Genomic DNA, 21,298 nt, shown 5'->3' with positions numbered 1-21,298 from the left:
CAAATGCAGATTGGGCAGGCTCCGTGATTGATCGTAAGTCTACCTCTGGATATTGTTCATTTGTGGGAGGAAACCTAGTAACTTGGCGCAGCAAGAAGTAATCAGTTGTAGCTAGATCCAGTGTAGAAGCAGAGTTTAGGGTTATGGATCATGGAATCTGTGAGTTATTATGGTTAAGAATATTGTTGACAGAGATTGGTTTCAGGCCTAGAGGTCCTATGAAGTTGTACTGCGACAACAAGGCAGCAATCAGCATTGCTCACAATCCAGTCTAGCATGACAGAACAAAACATGTGGAAGTGGACAGACATTTCATTAAAGAGAAGTTGAACGCAGGGATTATCAGTAATCCGTTTATAAGAACAGGAGAGCATATTGCAGACATGCCGACTAAAGGAGTTCCTAGTCGACCATTCAACTCTTTCCTCGACAATCTAGGAATGCATGACATCTACGCACCTGCTTGAGGGGGAGTGTTGGAATGAGTCATGAATGTGACTGTATAGTTAGTACTATAGTGTTAAATTACTGTAGAGTTAGTGTTAGTGTTAAGATATTTTCCTCCTAACCCTAGATGTGTAAGGATACCTAATTGTATAAAAAGGAGCCTCTCCTATCGGTGAAAAACAACCCTTTCACTATCTCTTTCTCTGTTTCTACACTCCACCCTATCGATACGGAATACTGAAATCATCCGCCCTGCCTGCAGAAAATACCGAGGCAATCTCGGCATCTACATTTACTGCAGAATAAGCGCCATGAAGACTCGCATCTTTGTTGCTTTTAGGATTATATTATTCCATCTCTGTGTTTTTTTAGTGTGTTCCATTTCTGCACTTTCTTCCGGTGTGTTTTCCTTGCTGCATTTCGTTCAAATGTGTTTCCCTTTTTGCATTTTTGGTATCAATCTTTTATCATGATCCAGGCGCACAGTGGCATTGTTGGATCTGATTTTGGTTGATGTTAACTTTTGGAAATCCACCATGTAACCATGTTGATATGATTATCTAATTTATGTTCATTTACATGATCTGAATCTAAAAGTTTAGAATGGTCATTTATTTGATGGTCGGTTGGAAATCATTTTTCAACAGTACCATCACAGGAGTAATAGGTTTCTCCGGCACAACTTAAAGCTATCGTGTACTTTTAGATCATTGTGGGTGTAATGGTAGATGCCTAGATCAAGTTAGTATTATTTCTTATACCCACTTATTACGTACCGCCAATGTTTTCATCCAAAATTTCTGGATGGGAAAAGAACAAGAAAATAAGATTAGAAAAACAAGAAATTAAGATCATAAGGCTTAAATTTCCAACAGTCTACGAATACAAGAGATTTTGAGACATAAGATATTTGAGGTGCATATTACAATTCACATCCAGGAACTCAATCACCAACTAGGAGTACTTTTGCGCATAATAAATTCGTAGGTATATTCAGGAATATGATTCAGACCACCATTGATAAATATTATGTTAAGGTAGTTGAACATATACACATTATATTTATCTACTTTGTCAAAGCGAAAACAGGAAAAGTCTAGTCGAATTAGGGCGCAAAAGTCTGGCGATGCTGACTTAGTCAAAATCGATTTCTCTCTCGATTCTCTGTTTGATTTTGTTTTCTTCGTTAGATTTTGTTATAATTCTCATGTTCCTGAAGTGATTCTACACAGTTTACATAATTTTTATTATCATTTTGATCGAAAATTTTTGGTTTTTGAAAAACTTGAAAATGACCTAATTGTTGGGTTTTACTAACGATCTCTTTTTCCTCAGAAATTTTTTAGTTTATTGAAATGATTATTACTCAAGACTAGTATACTGATATAATTGTTATTTAAATCGTCAATAATCTTTTGAGTTGGGGTTTTAATTCGTCTTTCTCTCCTTTTATTTTAGCTCATGAGCTAATGGAGGTGCAGTCATAGAGCTTCAGTTCATCATCATGAGATCCGTTAAACATCAGTGATTATGGGATTCACAGGCTTTATTAAGCGTCTGGGTATGACTTATTAATTTGGGTTCTCTTTATGTATCTTTGTATCGGATTCATCGAATGGTATTTTCAAATCAAATTAAGTTTACTGATAAGTTTAAACAATATGAGATTCTTCAAGGGTGTTTGAGATCCTACCTAGTGTAGGGATTAGAAGTTATTATTACATCAAAGAGATTCTTAATGTTCTTCAACTGATTTTATTGGGAATGAAATTTTGTGTCTGGAAGAAGCTTTTTAGTATTTTTATGTTCGGCTCTGTAAGAAGATTAGTGAGTTTATGAAGAATTATCTCTCTAGAAGAGTATTTGTTGAAGTTAATTCCTTATCTCAATACATAAAAAGTATTGTTATTCCTTATTAATGGGATTATTAAACTTAAAGTTGATTGCAAGTGATTAAAGGTTAGTTGTGGAATCTATGCAGAAGGTTGGCTATTTCAGAAGATTTCAAACACTTGGAAAATTACTCTCTTCAGTCTCTGTCATTTAATCTTCTGTTTTTGGGAGTTTTAGTTTTATTGATCTGTTTAAGTTCTACCATTATTTAGTTATATCTTAAAGGATGTGTTGTCAACTCATAACTACAAGCATGCTCTTCTTTTCTCTCTTCTTTCAATTGATAATCGGAGAGAAATGTCTAGTTTTTGTAGGCTGTTCATTAGCATGCTCTTAATTAGGACATCTCAATTGAAGTCTTGTCTGTGTCATTACTGTTGTTCTGCATGCTTAATATTCCTCTATTGCATTAGATATGCTGCTGAAGTGCTATTTATACTTCCTCTTATAGTTGCCAACTTCTTCTCTTCTCTCATACAGTATTCTAGCTTTGTAATAGTCAATATCCTTTAGTTGTGTTGTTAGTATGGAAAACCCAGCTGCTCAAGTAAGAGTCTTAGACTTAGATGAAGATGTAGAGGAATTCCAAGTTTTGCTGTGATGGGTATTCAGAACTTGTTTGTTGTGATTTTTAAGAAGAATCAAACTGTTTTCTTTTTCTCGGAAGGTTTTTTGCTAGTAGTTCCGGTTCTGAAATGAACTGAAATTTCCAATTGAAACTGTTGTCTCGTCTTCAAGTTTTGCTAGTAGTTCAGGTTCTGAAATGAACTATTCCTATGAAGGTTTTATGCCTTATAGCTTTGATCAGGATTTGAGTGTACCTCCCCAGAATGATGAATTCAAGGATGCAATCTTATTGGATCATATGCCTTTAGCCTTTCTTCCACCAGAACCGGTTATCACTGACGAGGAATTTGAGAAAGAAGTTGATCTCATGATGATGGATGATGGCTCTATGGCTGAGGATACCTCTATGGCTCATGACCAAGTAACTTTTTCAATTTTCTTATCATCAATTATTCATTGATAATCTTTTTCTCTTTTGCTTGTTTTCGTTGTTGCATGTTACTGCCATTTTGCCTATTTCAGTTATATTGTCTGTTGTTTTCTAGTCTTATAATGAACTTCTTGAGTTGGAATATGAATGGGTGTTGTTCAGATAAAAAGTGGAGACATTTGTTTAGTTTATATAGGAAGTACAAACTTGATGGAATATGTTTACTGGAAACTATGGTTAATGAGGTTACGGTTAGGAATTACACACATCATTTGCCTTATGACACTTGGATAATTATTCCTTATGTGGGAAATCTGGAGGACTAGCTTTCGGTTTCTTTAATAACTCCTCTATAGAGATTCTAGGCTACTCCCTCAACATGATTCATATTCTGTGTGATATTTCGCCTACAATAAAAAATTGTGGCGTCTCTTTTGTTTATGGGTCTTTTAACCTTGCTGGTATGAGAAAACAATGGAACTTTCTTAGTGACATGAATGATAATAACAGTAATCCTTGGCTTCTTCTAGGAGACTTTAATTTCATTTTACATAATTCAGACAAACAAGGTGGTAACTCTTCTAGATCTTTTCCCCCTAATTTTGTTAAAAATAAGCTTATGGATATGAATATGAATGAAGTTGTCTCTTTTAGTAATCCCTTTACATGGTGCAATAAGCGATTTAAGAATCCTAATGAATTGATCTTTGAGAAATTTGACAGGGCCTTTATGAATGATCAGTGGGTCACCGTTCTTCCCCAAACTCGTGCTGCTAACTTAGGAAGAATATTTTCTGATCATTGTCCTGTTTTGGTTAAGTGTTTTCATTGGGTGAAGAAGTCGAATATTCCGTATAAATTTTTTAAATGTTGGCAACTTAATCCAGAATTTAAGGATGTTTTGAATACTTCTTGGTCTAAGAGGGTTACTGGTTCCCCTACTTTTGTGGTTAGTAAGCTTCAGAATGTGAAAACTGATTTATGCAAATGGAACATTAATTCTTTTGGACATATCAAAACCACTATAGGAAAACTCAATCCCGGTTAGAAAGACTTCAATATCTTCCATATTCTCCTCAGATTAGGCAATACATTTTGAATTATTCAAAACAGTTGGACTATTGGTATGAAGTTGAACATTCTTTCTATAAGCAGAAATCGAGGATAAATTATTTTACTCAGTATGATAGGAATACTCATTTTTTCCATAATTCGGTGAGTCTTAGGAACATGTATAACACTATTCACACAATTAAAGATGATCAAGGTAATTGGTTAGAAGATAGGGATCAAATTGTTCATTACATCTCCAAGCATTTTAAAAAGTTTTTTTTCCACATCTTATCCTGCGCATAATTACATTGAGGTAGCCTTAAGATATGTTAGCCCTATTATCTCTGATGAAGTCAATGCTTCTTTGATTGCCATTCCTACTGCTCAGGAAATTAGAGATACGGTTATGATTTTTCAGGATAACTGGGAGATTGTGCAAACTGAGGTTATTTCGCATGTTCAGAATTCTTCAAAAATAGATTTCTTCTTAAACAAATTAACTTCACTTTTATTTCCTTAATTCCTAAAGTCAAAAATGCTACTTCTCCCCATGAATTCAGACCAATTAGTTTATCAAATTCTGTTTACAAAATTATTTCTAAAATATTAACAAATCGTTTAAAACCTCTTATGGATAATTTGGTTTCGCCTTTTCAGTCTGCCTTTGTCGCTAACCGTCAAATTCATGATAATGTGGTCATTACTCATGAAATTCTTCATTCCTTCAAGAAGAACAAGAAAAATTCTAAGAATGATTATCTTGCAATAAAGCTTGATCTTTCTAAAGCTTTTGTTAGATTAGAGTGGACTTTTATCCTTGCAGTTTTTGAGAAATTAGGATTCTCTGAACAATGGTGTAATATGATTGCCCAATGCATTAGTACAATGTCGTATTCAGTCTTAGTCAATGGGTCTCCAGGTGAGACCTTTCATCCTTCTCGTGGTATTAGGCAAGGTGACTGTCTGTCACCTTACATTTTTGTTCTTTGTATGGAAGTTTTGTCGCAACTATTGGTGAAAGCTGAGGATGAAAAAATGATTCAAGGATTCAAATTCAGAAAGAAAAGTCCTTCTATTTTTCATCTTTCTTTGCTGACGATTGTATGCTTTTTTGCAAGGCTTCAGTCTCCTATGCTAGGAATCTCCTCAAGATTATTAATGTCTTGGCTCAGGCATCAGGTCAGGCAATAAATTTTGAAAATTCGGGTTTTATTACTAACAAATAAATGCATCAAAAGCATATTAAGATGTTTTCTAAAATTCTCAGAATGAAATTCCTTTGTAACTCTGAAAAATACCTTGGTACCCCTCTTTTTATAGGAAAAGATAAAACCAATTCCTTTAAATTCCTTATTGACAATCTTCATTCTATATTAAGTGCTACTAAAAAGACTAATCTCAATGTTGCGAGGAGAACCATTGTGACTAAACATGTTTTATCTAGTTTAGCTGTCTATCATATGGCTTGTTTTCCGCTTCTGAAAACTGTTACTTCTAAAATTGATGTTATTCAAAGAACCTTCTGGTGGTCTAAAAAGAATTTAATGAGAGCTGCTTATTTTCGTTCTTGGGGTGATATTGGTAAGTCCAAATTGAATGGTGGATTAGGTATTAGAAACACCTTTGCTATGAATAGAGTTTTCATTTATAAGTCGGGTTAGAGAATTCTCAAAAATCCAAGCTTCTTACTTTCCCGATTTTTGAAAGATAAATACTTTCCTAATCAGAATTTGCTGGAAATAGATAAAGTTGCTAACTCCTCGTCTTGGATATGGAAAGGTATTGTTAACGGTCTTCATTTTCTTAAAGATAATTCTGTAATTAAAATCAATGATGGTGTCTCTACTCGCATTTGGTCTACTAACTGGATTCCAGGGAATTTACTTCCCCCGGTTCCCAGGCTTTCTTCTCATAGCGAGTATGTTTATGTTAATGAACTTGTTGATGTTCAAAATGGTTGCTGGAATGTCGGTTTACTTTCTTCGTTATTCTCTGTTGAAGATGTTACTAGGATCAAGTCTATTAGATTGAATCTGATGCAATGTGACTCTTTGATGTGGGCTCACACTAGTAATGGCAAGTTTACTATTAAATCTGCCTACAAAGTTTATACAGGTGACTTTCCGCCACCGGCTGATACTGCTTTCTGGAGAAAAGTCTGGTCCATTGACTGCTTACCCAAAATCAAATTTTTTATGTGGAAAATTTTTGCGCACATGCTTCCAGTTAACTCCTTGATTCAGTTTTATAACCCTGATGTTGATGTTCTTAATTTGCCCTCTCTGTCAGAATCATGAGGAAACAGTTATGCATCTTTTTATAGATTGTTCTGTGGTGAAACACATGTGGTTTGGTCTTTCCCTACAGCACATGATTGACTTGGATTTGGAATGGATTGATGACTATTTCCTGCACTGGCATGATTCTACATTAGGTCTCTCCCCTTATAATGTTTCCTGGCCTAGTATTGGTGCCATTGTATTGGTGCCATTGTATTATGGTGTGTGTGGAAATTCAGATGTGATGTGACTTTCAAGAACGCTACTTTAGACTTAAATAAGCTTGTTCTGGAGACGAAGAGAATGATTAATACTTACATTTCTCCTCTGTCTCAAGGCAGACATTCTTCTGCTATGATCTATAAGATCCCTACTTCTGAAGTGGATCACTTTATGTTTATTGATGGATCTTACAAGGATTTTAAAATAGGTATGGGTGTTATTTGTTGTGATGTTGCAGGAAATGTAAAGAGCTCGCGTTCGGACTACGGATTGATGTCAGATGCAATAGGTGCAGAGGCTGCTGCACTAATTTTGGCCATCTCTTGGGCACAAGAGATGCATCTTTCCAAAGTCGTCTTTGTTAGTGACTGCCTTCAGCTTGTGCAGTTCAGCAATGGTGTCAGCACTAACATTGCTTGGAGAAGCAGTGATCTTGTTGAGCATTGTCGGAGTTTGATTTTCAGTACTGTGTCTTTTAGGATTGTGTATATAAAGCGTGTGAAAAATAAATTAACCGACCGGCTTGCTCGCCGGGCTAGGAAACATGAACTTAAGGGTCAATGGGTTTCTCTTCCTTCTTTTTTGGCTTCTCAGACTTGGCTTGAGAACCTGACTGAAATATGTAACTCTTTTGTTTCTTAATATATTGAAGTGTGGTTTTTTAGCAAAAAACGTTGAGCATATATACAACGGTGAGAAGGTATATAAGGATGAACCCGACTACTGCCAGAGATAAAGAAACCAGAGATGCTAGGAACATTTAGAAGTACACTGTAATTATAAACCATATTTATAATTTTGTCGAATGGAGATTATACAAAAAAAGAGAAAAAAAAGGTCTAAACATAGTTGGATTTACTGGAAAAAAATATTGTTGAACAACTTGCGAGTATTTTCAAATATATTAAACATCAAAACGTATTTACCCTATTGGTGACAGCTAAATTCATTCATGCGTTGTTTGCTTGAAATGCATTTGGGTTACGAACCGGTACTGTTACTTTTTTAATTCGACTATTTATTTTAGAGCCTGTAGTGAGGTTGTTTCTGGCAGTGGCAGTTGGTTTTTGTTTTTAAAAATGCCCAACATACTCCAAGGCCCGTGCCGTGTTAAGCGCTAGTACTAACCAAAACTTGGTTGATTTTGATAATGTCAACTGTTGAACTTGGTTGATCTTTACGATGTCACCTGTCAGTATATATAGTCTATATTAAAGAAAGAAAAAAAGACTGATTTTGACAATATCAACTGTCAGTAAATATTAGCTATAGCGACAAAAAACTAGGCCAAGTTTGACATTACTAATTGCCGGTACATATTGGTTGTACTCAAAAAGACTAGGTCGATTTTGAGTGCATTTGTGCCGCACTGCCTAAAACAATAGATGAAGTTCTCATAGAACAATATACTCTTGCATTATGTTGGTTGAGCAACTAATAATTCTGTGAGCACATTTAAGCAAATGATTCTTCTCTGTGACGAAATTTAAAGGTACAGTTACTAAAAAAATGGGCTTCATACAACAAGTATAAGTGTATAACAATGAATCTCTTGTTTAAGATTAAATATTTGTAAGCATTTTTCCTTGCTACCGAGAATCTCTTAGAAGACGAGGATGCGGTATACTATTCTTCTTTTCCATAGTTGGCTATTCGTTAGTGCTTCCATTCTAACGGATGTCGGTTTCCACATTAATCCTGCAAAAAAATACATTGTAAACATTGTTAATACCAGAATACAATTCGATTGGACCCAATGATCCATATTTAATTAAGTACATGAACCTAGTAGAAGACTGCATTGTCCCATCACGGTAGTTTATAAAAAAAATGCCCATTCTAACAGCATTTGTTTCCTAAACATGATCTTGGAATTGTTGTCGCAGATTTTTAATTGCAATTGTGAGCCTAGATGATGAAAAAGATACTTATGGACAGAGTCAAACCATGCAATGTTTCAAAACCACGAATTGAGGGATTGATCATGATATTACTACCTAGCTACCGGTAAAGAAGGCATTTCTCGCCATATTTTGGTATTTGTATCCAACATGAATGTACGAGTTGTCCATACTGTACCATATACATTGCATATCAACTCATAAACTAGAACGACAAAAAACCATGATATATACACTTTATTAACACGGTAGAGACGAAATGTACTCAAAACAACACAGTACAACATAAATTCACTTATTTTTTTCGCAGTGCAACATATACGTACTCTGGTTTCTCCATAGTGTAACATGTATGCACTGTGATTTTCCAAGAGTGTGACGATTATGCACTGATTTTTCTGAAGTGCAGCGTTTACCCACTGCTCGACAGAGTAAAACTCATCCATAATATATAGCAACGAGTGGAAGAAAGGAAGATTTTTACCTCAATAACTGCAGTATAAACATTCTCTCGAGAAAACAGGGAAATATGCTCTAGCAATGAAAACCTGCAAATTGGAGAGGTGCCAGGACAAATAGCAGCATAATGATGCACACAATAACACAGAAGCAAAATTATAACCTAGCAATTAGGCAGTACAACATCTATGCACCGTGAATAAACTAAACAATCCCAACCAAATAAACAAGTGCATAATGTACTGAGAAAATCGAGTACAATTCCACTGTACTGCTTAGAAATATGAGTACAGTTATGCTATACTGCTTAAAACTAGGTATTTTGTTAGTACAACATTTATGTACGTACTGATGGTTCATACATAAAAATAAACTGGAAAAAACCCTAAAGGCAACAAAAAGAAACCAATATAATCAAATCTCGTAACGAAATAAACAGAAAACATGATTATCCATCTAGATCTGAGCTGTTTGCACGAAAATGAACTAATCAAGTATGAAGATCGAAAACTTAATCAAACATCAAAAAGGACCATATATATATATATATATGAAGATCGAAAAGATCGCCAACAATTAAAGATCAAGATGATTCAAGTGATTAATGAGTAGCAGAAAGATCAAGATTATTTAGATGTAAAGAAAATTCAAAAATGAAAAAGAATACATGATTAAAGATGAAATCAACTAACTAGTAGCAGTAAGAAAATAGGCCGAACAATTACAAAATATGAGTTTGAATTCACGAATCAATCAAGGATCTCAAAAGATATTCATCGCTGGAGCTCTTTTCTGAAACTCAAATTGAGAGAAATGAATAGAAATGAAAGAGATGGTTACTGTGCTTTTATCTGCAGGAGGGTATTTTGGGAAATTTTAAAATGCGTCATATAAGTCTTGCACGTGTATAGGACCCGAGAATAAAATTTTGGGTCCAGATTTTTTTTTTCCTCTTAAGTTATGGACCTCCTATTATAGCTTGTTAATGGGTGGACCAACTATTAACTAGGCTCATTATATTAGTACCTATTGGTAATTCCTACTTAAAACAAGTGTAAAACCAAAATCATTTCTATTAACAAACTTTTGTCAAAATCCTTAATCAAAACCTAATATTTTTTTCAATTTCCATCAAAATCAAAAAGTAAAACTAAATTTCAAAAATAAAGAAAAATTTCTTTTTTAAGGGTTTTTAATAATATAGTCGAGGACAAGCAATTCGAGTAATTGAGTCAAAACCCTTGAACCCATTTCTATTAAGAGAGATTCATGAATGATTACACTATGGTTCTCTGAAAATTCCTCATCAAAATTTTCTGAAAATCAACCACAATCGGTTTATGTGTGCACTGTTGTTTACCGATTGTTGTTATTGTTGTTCATCAAATACGAAGAACACCAACCCAAAACCGGCTTACGTTAGTGCCTACGTTTACTGATTCTTTGACCATGTTTGAGTTTCTTCAGAATGTGTGAATCAGTATAGAAGGTTTACTTTATGGTACGATTATTTAAATTAGACTATATAGTTCTATATATACTCTGATTACTCTCTGTCTTTGTTTTTTTCCTGGCTCAAATAGCTAGTTTTGTTTAAAAATATAGCATATTATCTATCATATACTACTTCATTCAAAGAAATTGTTGTCCATAGTTCATTATTTCATTCAAAGATGTCAAATCCATCATCATCAACTACCAAATCATTTGCATACATATTAAGAAGATGCTAATGAACTACTCCATCATTATCAACCACCAAATCAATTATTGTGGTGGACAAGGAGATTCTCAAAAGAAGAAAGGAAACAACTCCAGAAGCAACTATAACATCATCACCTACTAAATATGTTATGACTATGGAATAAGTTTTAAGAAAAAAAATAACTCGAAAAGAAAGCACACCATCATCAAGTGATGCGATGGAAGAAGAAGAGGTACTGAAGGAAAAGAAACGAAGTCAAGACCAATTCCAACTATGGCATAGATTAAAGGATGTTGAGGAAAAGACCGAATGGGTTAGAAATTATTACATTGTCAAGGAATTTCACGAAGAACATCAACACGAGAGCATATTTTGGATCCAAGTTGCATTGGGTCCTTTCGTTCCAAAGATGGAGTGTAAGTACAAGAAATCACACCATGATTCTCAACCCGATTACGTTCGTTCGAGGATGATTCAGGTTAAGAAAATGTGATGCAAGTACAACGAGTTTCTCGCTAGGCAAAAAGGCGATATGTTTGAGGCACATAATGCTTATACGAAATGGAGAGGAGAGCCTTTTTATCATTTCGAAGCCGCATTGATAATTGAATCTCGCACTAAGAAATAAAGAAATTTCATTTAGTGCACTTACAAGATCAATGTAGTATTATAGTACCGTGTTAGTTTATCGAGTCGTAATGTAACAAGTTTGAATGACAATAGTTTAAGCAAGTGGAAATTGATAACAAGCGGTGCATGTTTTATTGTATGTAATCATATTGTAGCATTAAAATTGTCTATCTTCATGTAACTTATTTCAGCAACAATCGGATTACATGTGAATTCCAAAAGTACGATTCTGGATATTTTCCAGGTTATGTTGTTTCAGAATCGGTCTTTAGGCAGAAGGGAGTAAACTGATTGTCGTTTGCAACAGAATTGGTTAACGTGTTGTAACTTACAATCCGATTCTGAATATTTTGCAGGGATAGAAGACCCAAAATCGGTCTTTACACTCATTAATGTAAACGGATTGTGGTGTACATTTCATGAGTTAACCAAAAAATAAATTACTTTCATTAATTAAGCTTGGTTCAAAGTGCAACATGCAATATAAGAAAGTGACAAAATACAAACATTTGATAGCTCATGTTCTTAACCAATTCAAAATACTGATTCCAACACTTTGAGACCATTTATTTGATCCGGTGCAACCAATTTTCCACATAGCTTCATGCTGGGCTCGTATTGTTTCATCCATTCCTTAGTGATCTCTGAGATTGAGTCTCCATGAAACTTACATAGTGGAGGTAAATGACAATCTTCACATAGCCTAAGACCGATATTATACAAGTTGTTATGGTTTAACATAACAATTCTTCGATCCTTTAGCGAATCATCCCAAATAGTGTATTTTGGCGCGAATGTAAGATACATTCTCTGACCAAATAAATGAACAACGCAACTAAACGTTTCCGCCAAGAGGTGGCCACAAAGAGGCATCTTCATCCAGTACTTTCTAGTAATTTGTTCGTTCCACTCTGGCCCATGTAATTCGCAACCTCTTATCCAATTTCGCTTCCTTATCTCTTCTATTTCCTTTCCTCATCATTGAAATGTACAACTCCTTATCTTCCTGTAGGCGCAATGCCATCATCTTTCTGAAATACTGGCATGGGGTTAGGTTCTCATCATCCGCTAAGCTTATATGGCCTATTTTTTCTGACGCTCGGTGATAATCACAATTTCCATCTGCATCCACGTCGTCAGTAGATAACACTTAGGGCTTAATGATTGCAGGGAGTTTTGAATAATACTCCTCGAATATCATGTAACATGTACAATGTGGTCTAGCTCGTGCATTCTGTTAGAGCACTGCTCGGTCGAACTCGTAATCGCTGATATCTCAAGCTTGTTTTTCAACTTTAGTTGTCAAAACTATAAGTCTTGATTTCTAGTCTACTTATAGCTATGTCTTGGATTAGGATAGAATGTGTAGTTGATCTTTAGACTTCATGGCGTTCATCGATTGAAGACGAAGAACTACTAAGGGGAGCTTGTAGAACTTCATCAACAAAAAGTATATGGAGACTTGAACTCATCTATCACTCAGAAGTCTATTTATATTCTATATCCTATTGAAACAAAAGTCGTATAGCTATATTGTAAGGATTTACAAGCTCGTCAACGCTATTTGACCAGTTTAGAGATGATCAAGAAATGATTTGCCGCTAATGACATAACTAATTAATTATGAATAATAATTTATAAAAATAATCTAAAAATAATTTTGTATTAATAAATAGTACCATTATATAGATCTTGAAAAGTTATGCGAAATGGACTATAAGATCGTGTTTTTGGGACATCGGACGAGAAAAATATCGCAAGCCGAAAGTTAGATGTTGAGGTTTGACTAAAGTCAACGGACGTTGACTCCGACCTTGCGTGTTTTGACCACACTTTGATGCCCTTAGTAAATAGGTTGTCCCTTAATAATTTTCTAGAGATTGTAGTAGTAGATGGGGTGTAACAATGGTGTAAGTAATAATAAATATTTGAATCTGAAATTAATTCCAAAGATGTTTATCATCTGTAATAGTAAGTAGGAGGTGTTGTTGAAAGATAAACTCAAATTCTTTTGTTTTAGATGAGTAATGTGGTAAGGAGGAGGTGGTATAGAAGATAGGAATAGAAGAAGATGAGATATATAAAGAAGGTGTTGGTAGAAATAGAGAAGTTAATGGTGTTGATCTTTAGAACCACCATAATAGTGATGATGAAAGCTTGATTGGGTGAGAGAGAGAATTAGATAGAGAGATTGAGAGAATTCCACAGAGAGTGTTACTAAAGGAAAGAGTATTAGTTAGAGTTGATCATGGATGATGTTAGATAAAGAGGAAAATATGATGATATTGATGTTTGTTGATGGAGTTGATGAGAATCATGATCACATGATGATAGAAATCCCTCTAATGATTAAGGTAACGTTTATGTACGATCTTTACATGTTATTAATGATTGGGTAGTGATTATATAATGAAAATAGTTAGAAATCAATCAAATTTTTAGTTGTTAATCATGATTGTATGTGATTATTGTTTTACTTTACTTCTAATTTTTAGACACCTTATAGTGTGATTTAAACCATATATATTATTAAGATTTGTAGTATATTGAATTACCAAGCTATAGGAACTTAGTTTGATTAATTTAGAGTTGATTTGAGTGAATTATAATGATTTTGGTAATGAGAATGAAATCTGAAAAATACTTGTTATTGCGGTGAGTAGCCATGTTCATGGATTTTTCTACGTATGGTAGAGATAGATTTAGTTCCGGAGCAAAACTATAAAGTTGTAGAAGGAGATACCATCTTTCCATAGAAACAATAATCACTTAATTCGGTTATGAAACGAGTGAATTATAGATCCTCAGAGTTGGACCCTCGTGTTGTTTACAAGGGTTGTTAGAGGTTGAAGATGAAGTGAGTTATAGTGAGTGAACTGACCTAGTCAGCAGAGTTAGACCAATTCAGTGAGTCAGACCGGTTCATGGGTTAGGGTTGGCGGTTCGGGTTGAGCCAAACCGCGTGCTACGTTTAGGGAAGGATCAAGTATTTCGATGTTTTGGACCATTTATGGTCCGAATTAGCTTTCGGTTCCTTCTTCAGAGTTGTAGCATTTTCGAGGGCTTTCCAATGACACCCAATATGACCCCATTTCGTTAAGTAGATATTATTTTATGCCTAGAACACTAAATGCAAGGTTATAGAATCATTGATAAAGTTAGAACCATTAATTATTTGACTTAGCCTATAATTAGAGACTTGTACGATATTATGTTATGAATCTTGTGTGAGCCTATTGACTAAAATTATAAGAGTGTTTGTGTGATAACAGTTAATCTTTGTTAACAACGACCGATTCAAAAGATGAACCAGTGGATCGTGGATCTCGAGGTAGGCTTGCCTTGTCATCAAATCAGGTGGGAACTTTGTAACCTTTTTGTAATCATTAAGTTATTTTATCTGCGAGCATGATGAGTCCTTATTTTATGTTAGCATGTTGTTTGTAATTGACTGAGTATGTTGTATGATATGCGTTAGGTGGTTCCCCGCGAATATTGCATGTGATTTCCCCATAGCTCTTTGCTAAGTTTAGTAGGGCAATGCTACGTTGTTTGAATATTACTTAGTAGCCCGGCTTTACCCCGGATAAATAGTATTACATTTTATTGTCTTAAGATAGTAGTCTGGCTTTACCCCGGTTGATTATTTTATATACTACATTTTATTTGGGGAAGTCACTTTGTGCATATCATACTTGATTGTTCAGTCTTAGTAGTATGACTGGGTTACTATGATCTTGACTTAGGAAGAAATTCTAGGTTCATGACTGGATATGGTCATTATTTGGAGACTTCTTCCTACGAATAATGATTGGGCCTTTTGTGAACCTGTTGTGCGAGGTCAGATCATAGTAATCAAAATCTTATTATATTCTAGACTTAGATGGTGGCAATTGGATTTATGAGGTGTACGCATTCCACGATAATATCTTACGGTACCTGGATTCATGCTATCATTTGAGACATGAGTTATTCCTAGCATCTTCTTCTCCATTGAGTGAGACGAGGTTGGGATAACATATGTTTAGGTTGTTTAATTCGTTTCTCGTAGATCCATACGGTGTGGATCTTTCACGGATATTGCCACTATGGACGCAATATCTGGGGAGGCGAGTTGAAGCAATCTTCTGCTCTATGTTGTGTGCAAAAGATGTTTATCATTTTATTTAGTAGAACAGTGATGAATGTTAGTGATTACTTGAATATTATACTGATACCCACTGAGCCCCCATTTGGGATGATATGCTCACTCGTTCCCACTTCAGCTTTCAGACATCAGAAGAAATGGTGTGCGTGAAGATATTCGTTGTCGTAACTTAAAGCTTAATTGAATCTAGACATTTTGTATATCTTATATTTTATGTTTCTTTCTTTATTCTATGAAACAACACATTATTATATTCATATCACTCGAGAAATTTTCATCTATACAATATCTGAGAGTTTCGGTCTATGTTATTAGTACTTTGTACTTGAAATCGACAATCCGGAATTGATGTTTCAATTAGGTTGTAATCCCATTAGCTAATAAGGTTATTAGGTTGAGGCGTCACATATATAGACTCTACATTGTACACATTTGAAATTTCGGGCTGAGTTTAACTTGCTTACATATTTCTCGAAATATGTGTTGGTAAGCTTTTGCGTTAACCAAGTTCATCTTTTATTCTTGATGAAAATCAAAAGATGATCATGTGAAAATCACCTGGTAACATCTTATATTGTTTGTGTGAGACAGTCATTTGATGTAGACTCGGAATGTTTCGTATTGATCATTTGATCACTTGAAAATTACTTTGAAGCTAATAGTTTGTGTGAGACAGCTATTCTCGTCTTCTAAGAATGTTTCCTTGATTAAAATGGGAGTTTAAAACAATTAACCGTTGATTGGATATAGCATAGTATGCGTACTTGTATGCTAAATGTTGCAAGTGTATTCCAAGTTCGGGAATTTATTATGCATACCCGTATGCATACTGATTCAACAGTTGAAGTCTGGGAACTATAATATGCGTACCCGTATGCGTACTGATTTCAACTGAGTTCGGTCATAAACGACAGTATGCGTACCCGTTTGCATACTGGCGAACAAGACCAAGTCCGGGAACTTAGGTATGCGTACCCATTTGCATACTTGAGTGGATTAAGTTCTAAAATCGGTTAAGTATGTTTACATACTCATGAACAAATACATTTATACAATAAGAAATGCAATCTTTGCAAATCGGTTAAGAGTTGAGCACAAATCAGGCTTTAAGAAAAGAAATTTTATTTTATTTTCTTTTGGTTTTCTGGAATTCTGTTGATCTTTTCATATCATAAATTGGTATTGAAAAAGATTTCCCCTTTTGATTATTGGAAGAGAGTTAAATTCGACAATTCACTGTTTTTTTTAGGGATGTGAATTGGTCGTACGTGAATCCTTTTACTTGTATAAAGGTTCTGTAACCCTACATTCTTTTTTCCTTCCTTGAAAACTCTGTTTATCACAAGACTGCTTGTAGAGTCTGTTTTGTGTATTCTCACAATCCCATATTTGGAATGGTGACTCCAAGCATCATTTCTGCTGATGGAAAAGATGTTAATATGATTGTTAATCCATAAATCATGAAGGAAAAAGATAAATCTCATTCTTCTACAACTTTAAAGAGAAAAAGGAAGAATATGAAGAAACCAAGGGCTATCCCCTCTAATCTTCAGAGGTTTTCTGGTGTTCTTGAAGAGTTGAAGGAAACAAGGAAGGAGATTCAACAAATAAAGGCTATTGTTCTAAGAACTCTTGAAATTCAGAAGGCCCTGGTTCAGCATCAGTCAAGAAGGTTCGTTGGAATTGACTCCTTTCTTCATGAACCTTATGTTCCAATGGACGTTGACGACAAGGAGTTCGGGGACGATAAATAATTTTTCAGAGGTCTTAATGTCTAGGAAACTTCTTATGAGAATTTATTCTTGTGTTTTAAGAAGGATAACTAGGGTTTGGAATATCCTATATTGTGATTACACATAGCTATTGCCAACGATTTCATCTTGCAATGTTTTTAGATTTATTTATTTAAATTCTAAGTTATTTGGAAGATGATTTTGCAGTATTAATCTTTATTGGTTTCATATATTGCAAATAATGTTATGGGTTATGTATGTTTACGTCCGTGAACTATGATTGTCCCATATATGTCAAAAGTTAAGTCTATTGCGTCAGTTTGCAAATATTGATGGAAAATAGAATGAACTTTTAAATTATATGTCAAAGATTAGGTCTATGATATCACTAGTACGACCGTTGCCGCGGTGGGAGGGACGATCGAAGAAGAATCTGAAGATGGGGTTTGTCTGCGACTACTTTTGTCCCGTTTAAGAAAAGGTGATACTTTCACCCCGTTTCAGAAAAAGTGATACTTTCTCCCCGTTTCAGAAAAAATGATACTTTCTCCCCGTTTCAGAAAAAATGATACTTTCTCCCCGTTTCGGAAAAAGTGATATTTTCGCCCTGTTTCATTTTTTCCGAAATGGGGCGAAAGTATCACTTTTCCCGAAACGGAGCGAAAGTATCATTTTTCCCGAAACGAGATGTGAAAGTATCACTTTTCTGAAACATAAAATTAGTCGATCCATAAACCAAAATATGGTTGCATGATGTGTTATGCATCCCTTGTGGTGGTTTGCATAATGGCTATGCATTCAATTTTCGAGAATTGTGCCTAAAATGAAAATATCATTTTTCTTGAAACGGAGGGAGTACATCGCTTTATTAGTTGCAACGGAAAATTAGTTGATGCATAAACCAAAATTTTGCTACATGTATTATGTATCCTTTGTGGTTTGCATAATGGATATACATTTAATTTTCTAAAATTATGCCTAAAATGATAAATATCTCCATTTTTTTCATAAAAACTCTAAATTTGATATTGTTGTTTGTACTTGTTGCGTAGAGTTTTTTATAACCTTTCCAACGAGATAAAATTTGTAAAATTCCAAGGCACGGATTTTTAGATATGTTATATTAAAGTTTGCTTTCCAATTATACCCCTGAAAAGATAGGATACACAATGAGTTATAGTAATTGGACTAAAAGGGAGGGACATTTTTGGTTTTTCGGCCCTAACCATTTCCAATCTTTTTGTGTCAATTGATCACTTACATTTTACAAAAAAGTGGCCATATAAAGGTCCTCCCTCGCTTCGCTCGGTCGGCCCAATTATACAAATATTGATGAAAAATATAATGAATCTTTGAATATTCCGCAGTATTGATCTTTCCCTGATCCACTTCTATGTGAAAGTACTGTATGGTTCCGTAAGTTTTCTTATGTTGAGCATTTCCGAATAAATTAATTATTAAGGTTCCTTTGTGGTTAATTTAATTGAGTTTTGTGGATACAAATTCATATTTCACGTGATTTGTTAATGTCCAAAGAAATTTTTCTTTTCTTGCAAAAGTAAGGTCGCTCTTGTTGTTCTTTCGGGAATGACATTTTATGGGGGAGAGTTCTTAATTGAACTTGTGCTTAATTTCCAAATCTTTGTTGGGAGTGCGGTTGTGGAATATTGTAGGAGTTATCTTGTATCTTTATAAACTCCTTGATAAATACACTAAGTTTCGACTATGTGAAATCATCAAAACAAAGTTGATATGTTATCTTTTAGTCATGAAGTATCTCTATGAGAATTTCATTATGATCCCACTAGTTTTCATACCTTTGCCAATTAATATTGACAAAAAGGGGGAGAATTATTTTCTAGGTCACACTAAATATACATATGGTTTACGGATCATTATGTAAGGGGGAGTGGTTTTCATTGTGAGATGAAGTATTGACTAAGGGGGAGTGATACGTATCACCGGAGTATTATTGTCAAAGTTGTGATACAATTGAACTTTGATGCTGTGTAAAAATATTATGACATTATATAACAATAATTGAGAACAGTTGTTTTCTTATTGTTATGGCTACGGATCTTCAACAACTATGATGCTGATTTGAACACGTTCAAGATCAATGGAGTACTTGGAAGTGACGAAGATTTCGAATAATGTTGAATAACCAAGGGAAAGATTGTTAGAGCACTGCTCGGTCGAACTCGCAAGCGTTGCTATCTCAAGCCTGTTTGTCAAGTTTAGTTGTCAAAACAATAAGTCTTGATTTCTAGTCTACTTACAGCTATGTCTCGGAGTAGGATAGAATGTTTAGTTGAGCTCAAGAACTCCATGGAAATCATCATACAAGACGAAGGACTACTCAAGGAACTGGTGGAACTTCATCGACTAAAAGGTATGTGGAGACTTGAACTTATCTATCACTCAAAATTCTATCTACTTTATCTCCTATTTTGAGACAAAAGTCGTTTTGATGTATAGACTTTGATTATACACATTTGCTATTTCGAGACGAGTTTATCTCGCCTATCTATTTCTCGAAATGAAAAGAAATGCGAGCTGAGATCATTTTCTTCATACCTCGGCTTGTTAGCAGTTTCAGACTCAACTCTTCGGCTTGTTCCATCCTTGCCATCCTCTTCTTCATTTTTCTTTGGCAGAGGAGTGCTGAAAAATACAATTATAAAATATAGCAGTAGTGTACAAGTATGTACATACACAGAAAATGAAAAGAAATGCGAGCTGAGATCATCATACCTCGGCTTGTTAGCAGTTTCAGACTCAACTCCTTTGTCATATTCGCTTTCATCCTCCATATCCTTTTATTCATTTTCCTCATTCGTCTTTGATAAAGGAGTGCTAAAAGATGCAAGTTTTGAGAAAAGGTATAACACACTGGTGTACAACTATGTCCACACATAACCAAGAATATAAAAAGAAATGACTTTCACGTTTAATAAAAGTGATGTCATACCTCGGATTTTCAAGAGTTTCAGACGGAACTTCATTCTTTTCGGATTCAGTTCCATCCTTCTCATCACCACCTTTGCTACCCTCTTTGTCATCGTCTTCATCTTGCACATCACCACCTTTTCCACCCTCCTCCTCATCATCATCATCACTATCATCCACATCACCACCTTTTCCACCTTTCTCACCTTTGTCACCTTCCTCCTCCTCATTATCATCCACATCACCAACTTTTCCACCTTTCTCTCACCTTCCTCATCCTCTTCCCCAGGTTCACGTTCATCCTCAAGTTTTAATGCTTTTGTAAATGAAATGATTTCTTGCAAGGTGTCTACACATGAATCAACAAGATCCTTATCATTTGGAAAATTCTTCAGATCAACTGCATGAATTTTTAGGCTTTTTTCTTCAATGAAAGTAACAAGCTTTTCATGTTTAACCTGCAAGTCAGAAAGCTCTTCATATACTTCATCTCTTTGCATTAGTGTTATGTGAAGCTTTTCCTTCAGTGTATTTGTGTTATTTTCTTGCCTATTTTTTTTATACTCATCTGAAACCTGTTGCTCTTCATCACTGAAAGCTTTTACCCATCCTGGTTGCATTTGAAAACATGCCAAAGTATCAATATGGATCACAAGTGTACATCGTTTTACACCTGTGTTACAAGTGTATATTGTTGTACACATGACAAAATTCAAATTTATCACCATTTTTTACACCTTATCAAGGTGTATACTAATGTACACATGTAGAAAGAAATCACTATCGTAAGGAAGTTATCGAGCTACCTTTTCCATAGCTTCATTAAGGTCTTTCTCTATTGTTGTACCGATGTCACTTATTACCCACCTTAGAAACCTTGGGA

At 34.8% G+C, this 21,298-nt stretch overlaps 2 protein-coding genes across 9 annotated transcripts; one reads left to right on the top strand and one right to left on the bottom strand.

Annotated features, from left to right (window-relative positions):
• The first annotated feature begins 939 nt into the window (after positions 1 to 939).
• LOC113358311 lies at positions 940 to 7,563 on the top strand. Of its 8 annotated transcripts, none has more exons than XM_026601841.1 (3): positions 940 to 956; positions 1,906 to 2,008; positions 7,130 to 7,563. In XM_026601841.1, exons 2-3 carry the CDS (start codon positions 1,978 to 1,980, stop codon positions 7,531 to 7,533), a joined length of 435 nt encoding a protein of 144 aa, XP_026457626.1. In that variant the 5' UTR covers positions 940 to 956; positions 1,906 to 1,977; the 3' UTR covers positions 7,534 to 7,563. The 8 variants fall into 8 exon arrangements, 5 of the variants coding, with proteins under 5 accessions (XP_026457626.1, XP_026457621.1, XP_026457624.1 ...); XR_003364463.1 differs by lacking the exon at positions 940 to 956 and adding an exon at positions 1,214 to 1,434 and having other exon boundaries at positions 3,170 to 7,563; XM_026601836.1 differs by lacking the exon at positions 940 to 956 and adding an exon at positions 1,219 to 1,434.
• Positions 7,564 to 8,583: 1,020 nt separating this feature from the next.
• Positions 8,584 to 21,035, bottom strand: LOC113360449 (acidic leucine-rich nuclear phosphoprotein 32 family member E-like). The gene is made up of 5 exons (XM_026603958.1): positions 20,684 to 21,035; positions 20,438 to 20,630; positions 20,044 to 20,130; positions 9,277 to 9,340; positions 8,584 to 8,589 (listed from the first exon to the last, which is right to left on the bottom strand). The coding sequence occupies exons 1-5, from the start codon at positions 21,033 to 21,035 to the stop codon at positions 8,584 to 8,586; spliced, it is 702 nt and encodes a 233-aa protein (XP_026459743.1).
• Between the last annotated feature and the right edge of the window lie 263 nt (positions 21,036 to 21,298).

The sequence above is a fragment of the Papaver somniferum genome, chromosome 3, assembly GCF_003573695.1.
Source record: "Papaver somniferum cultivar HN1 chromosome 3, ASM357369v1, whole genome shotgun sequence".
Taxonomy (NCBI): Eukaryota; Viridiplantae; Streptophyta; class Magnoliopsida; order Ranunculales; family Papaveraceae; genus Papaver; species Papaver somniferum.
This window is presented reverse-complemented; position numbering and strand designations above follow the sequence as displayed.

Bases quoted from the DNA above. Each gene is read 5' to 3' on its own strand.
- LOC113360449 (XM_026603958.1), bottom strand. From the start codon at position 21,035: ATGCAACCAGGATGGGTAAAAGCTTTCAGTGATGAAGAGCAACAGGTT. The intron at 20,631-20,683 runs GTGAGAGAAAGG...AGGAGGAGGAAG, and splicing joins TGGGGAAGAGGATGAGGAAG to GTGACAAAGGTGAGAAAGGT. The intron at 9,341-20,043 runs GTATGAAGAAAA...TCCAATTTGCAG, and splicing joins GAAACTGCTAACAAGCCGAG to GTTTTCATTGCTAGAGCATA.
- LOC113358311 (XM_026601841.1), top strand. From the start codon at position 1,978: ATGGGATTCACAGGCTTTATTAAGCGTCTGG. The intron at 2,009-7,129 runs GTATGACTTATT...GTGATGTTGCAG, and splicing joins AGGCTTTATTAAGCGTCTGG to GAAATGTAAAGAGCTCGCGT.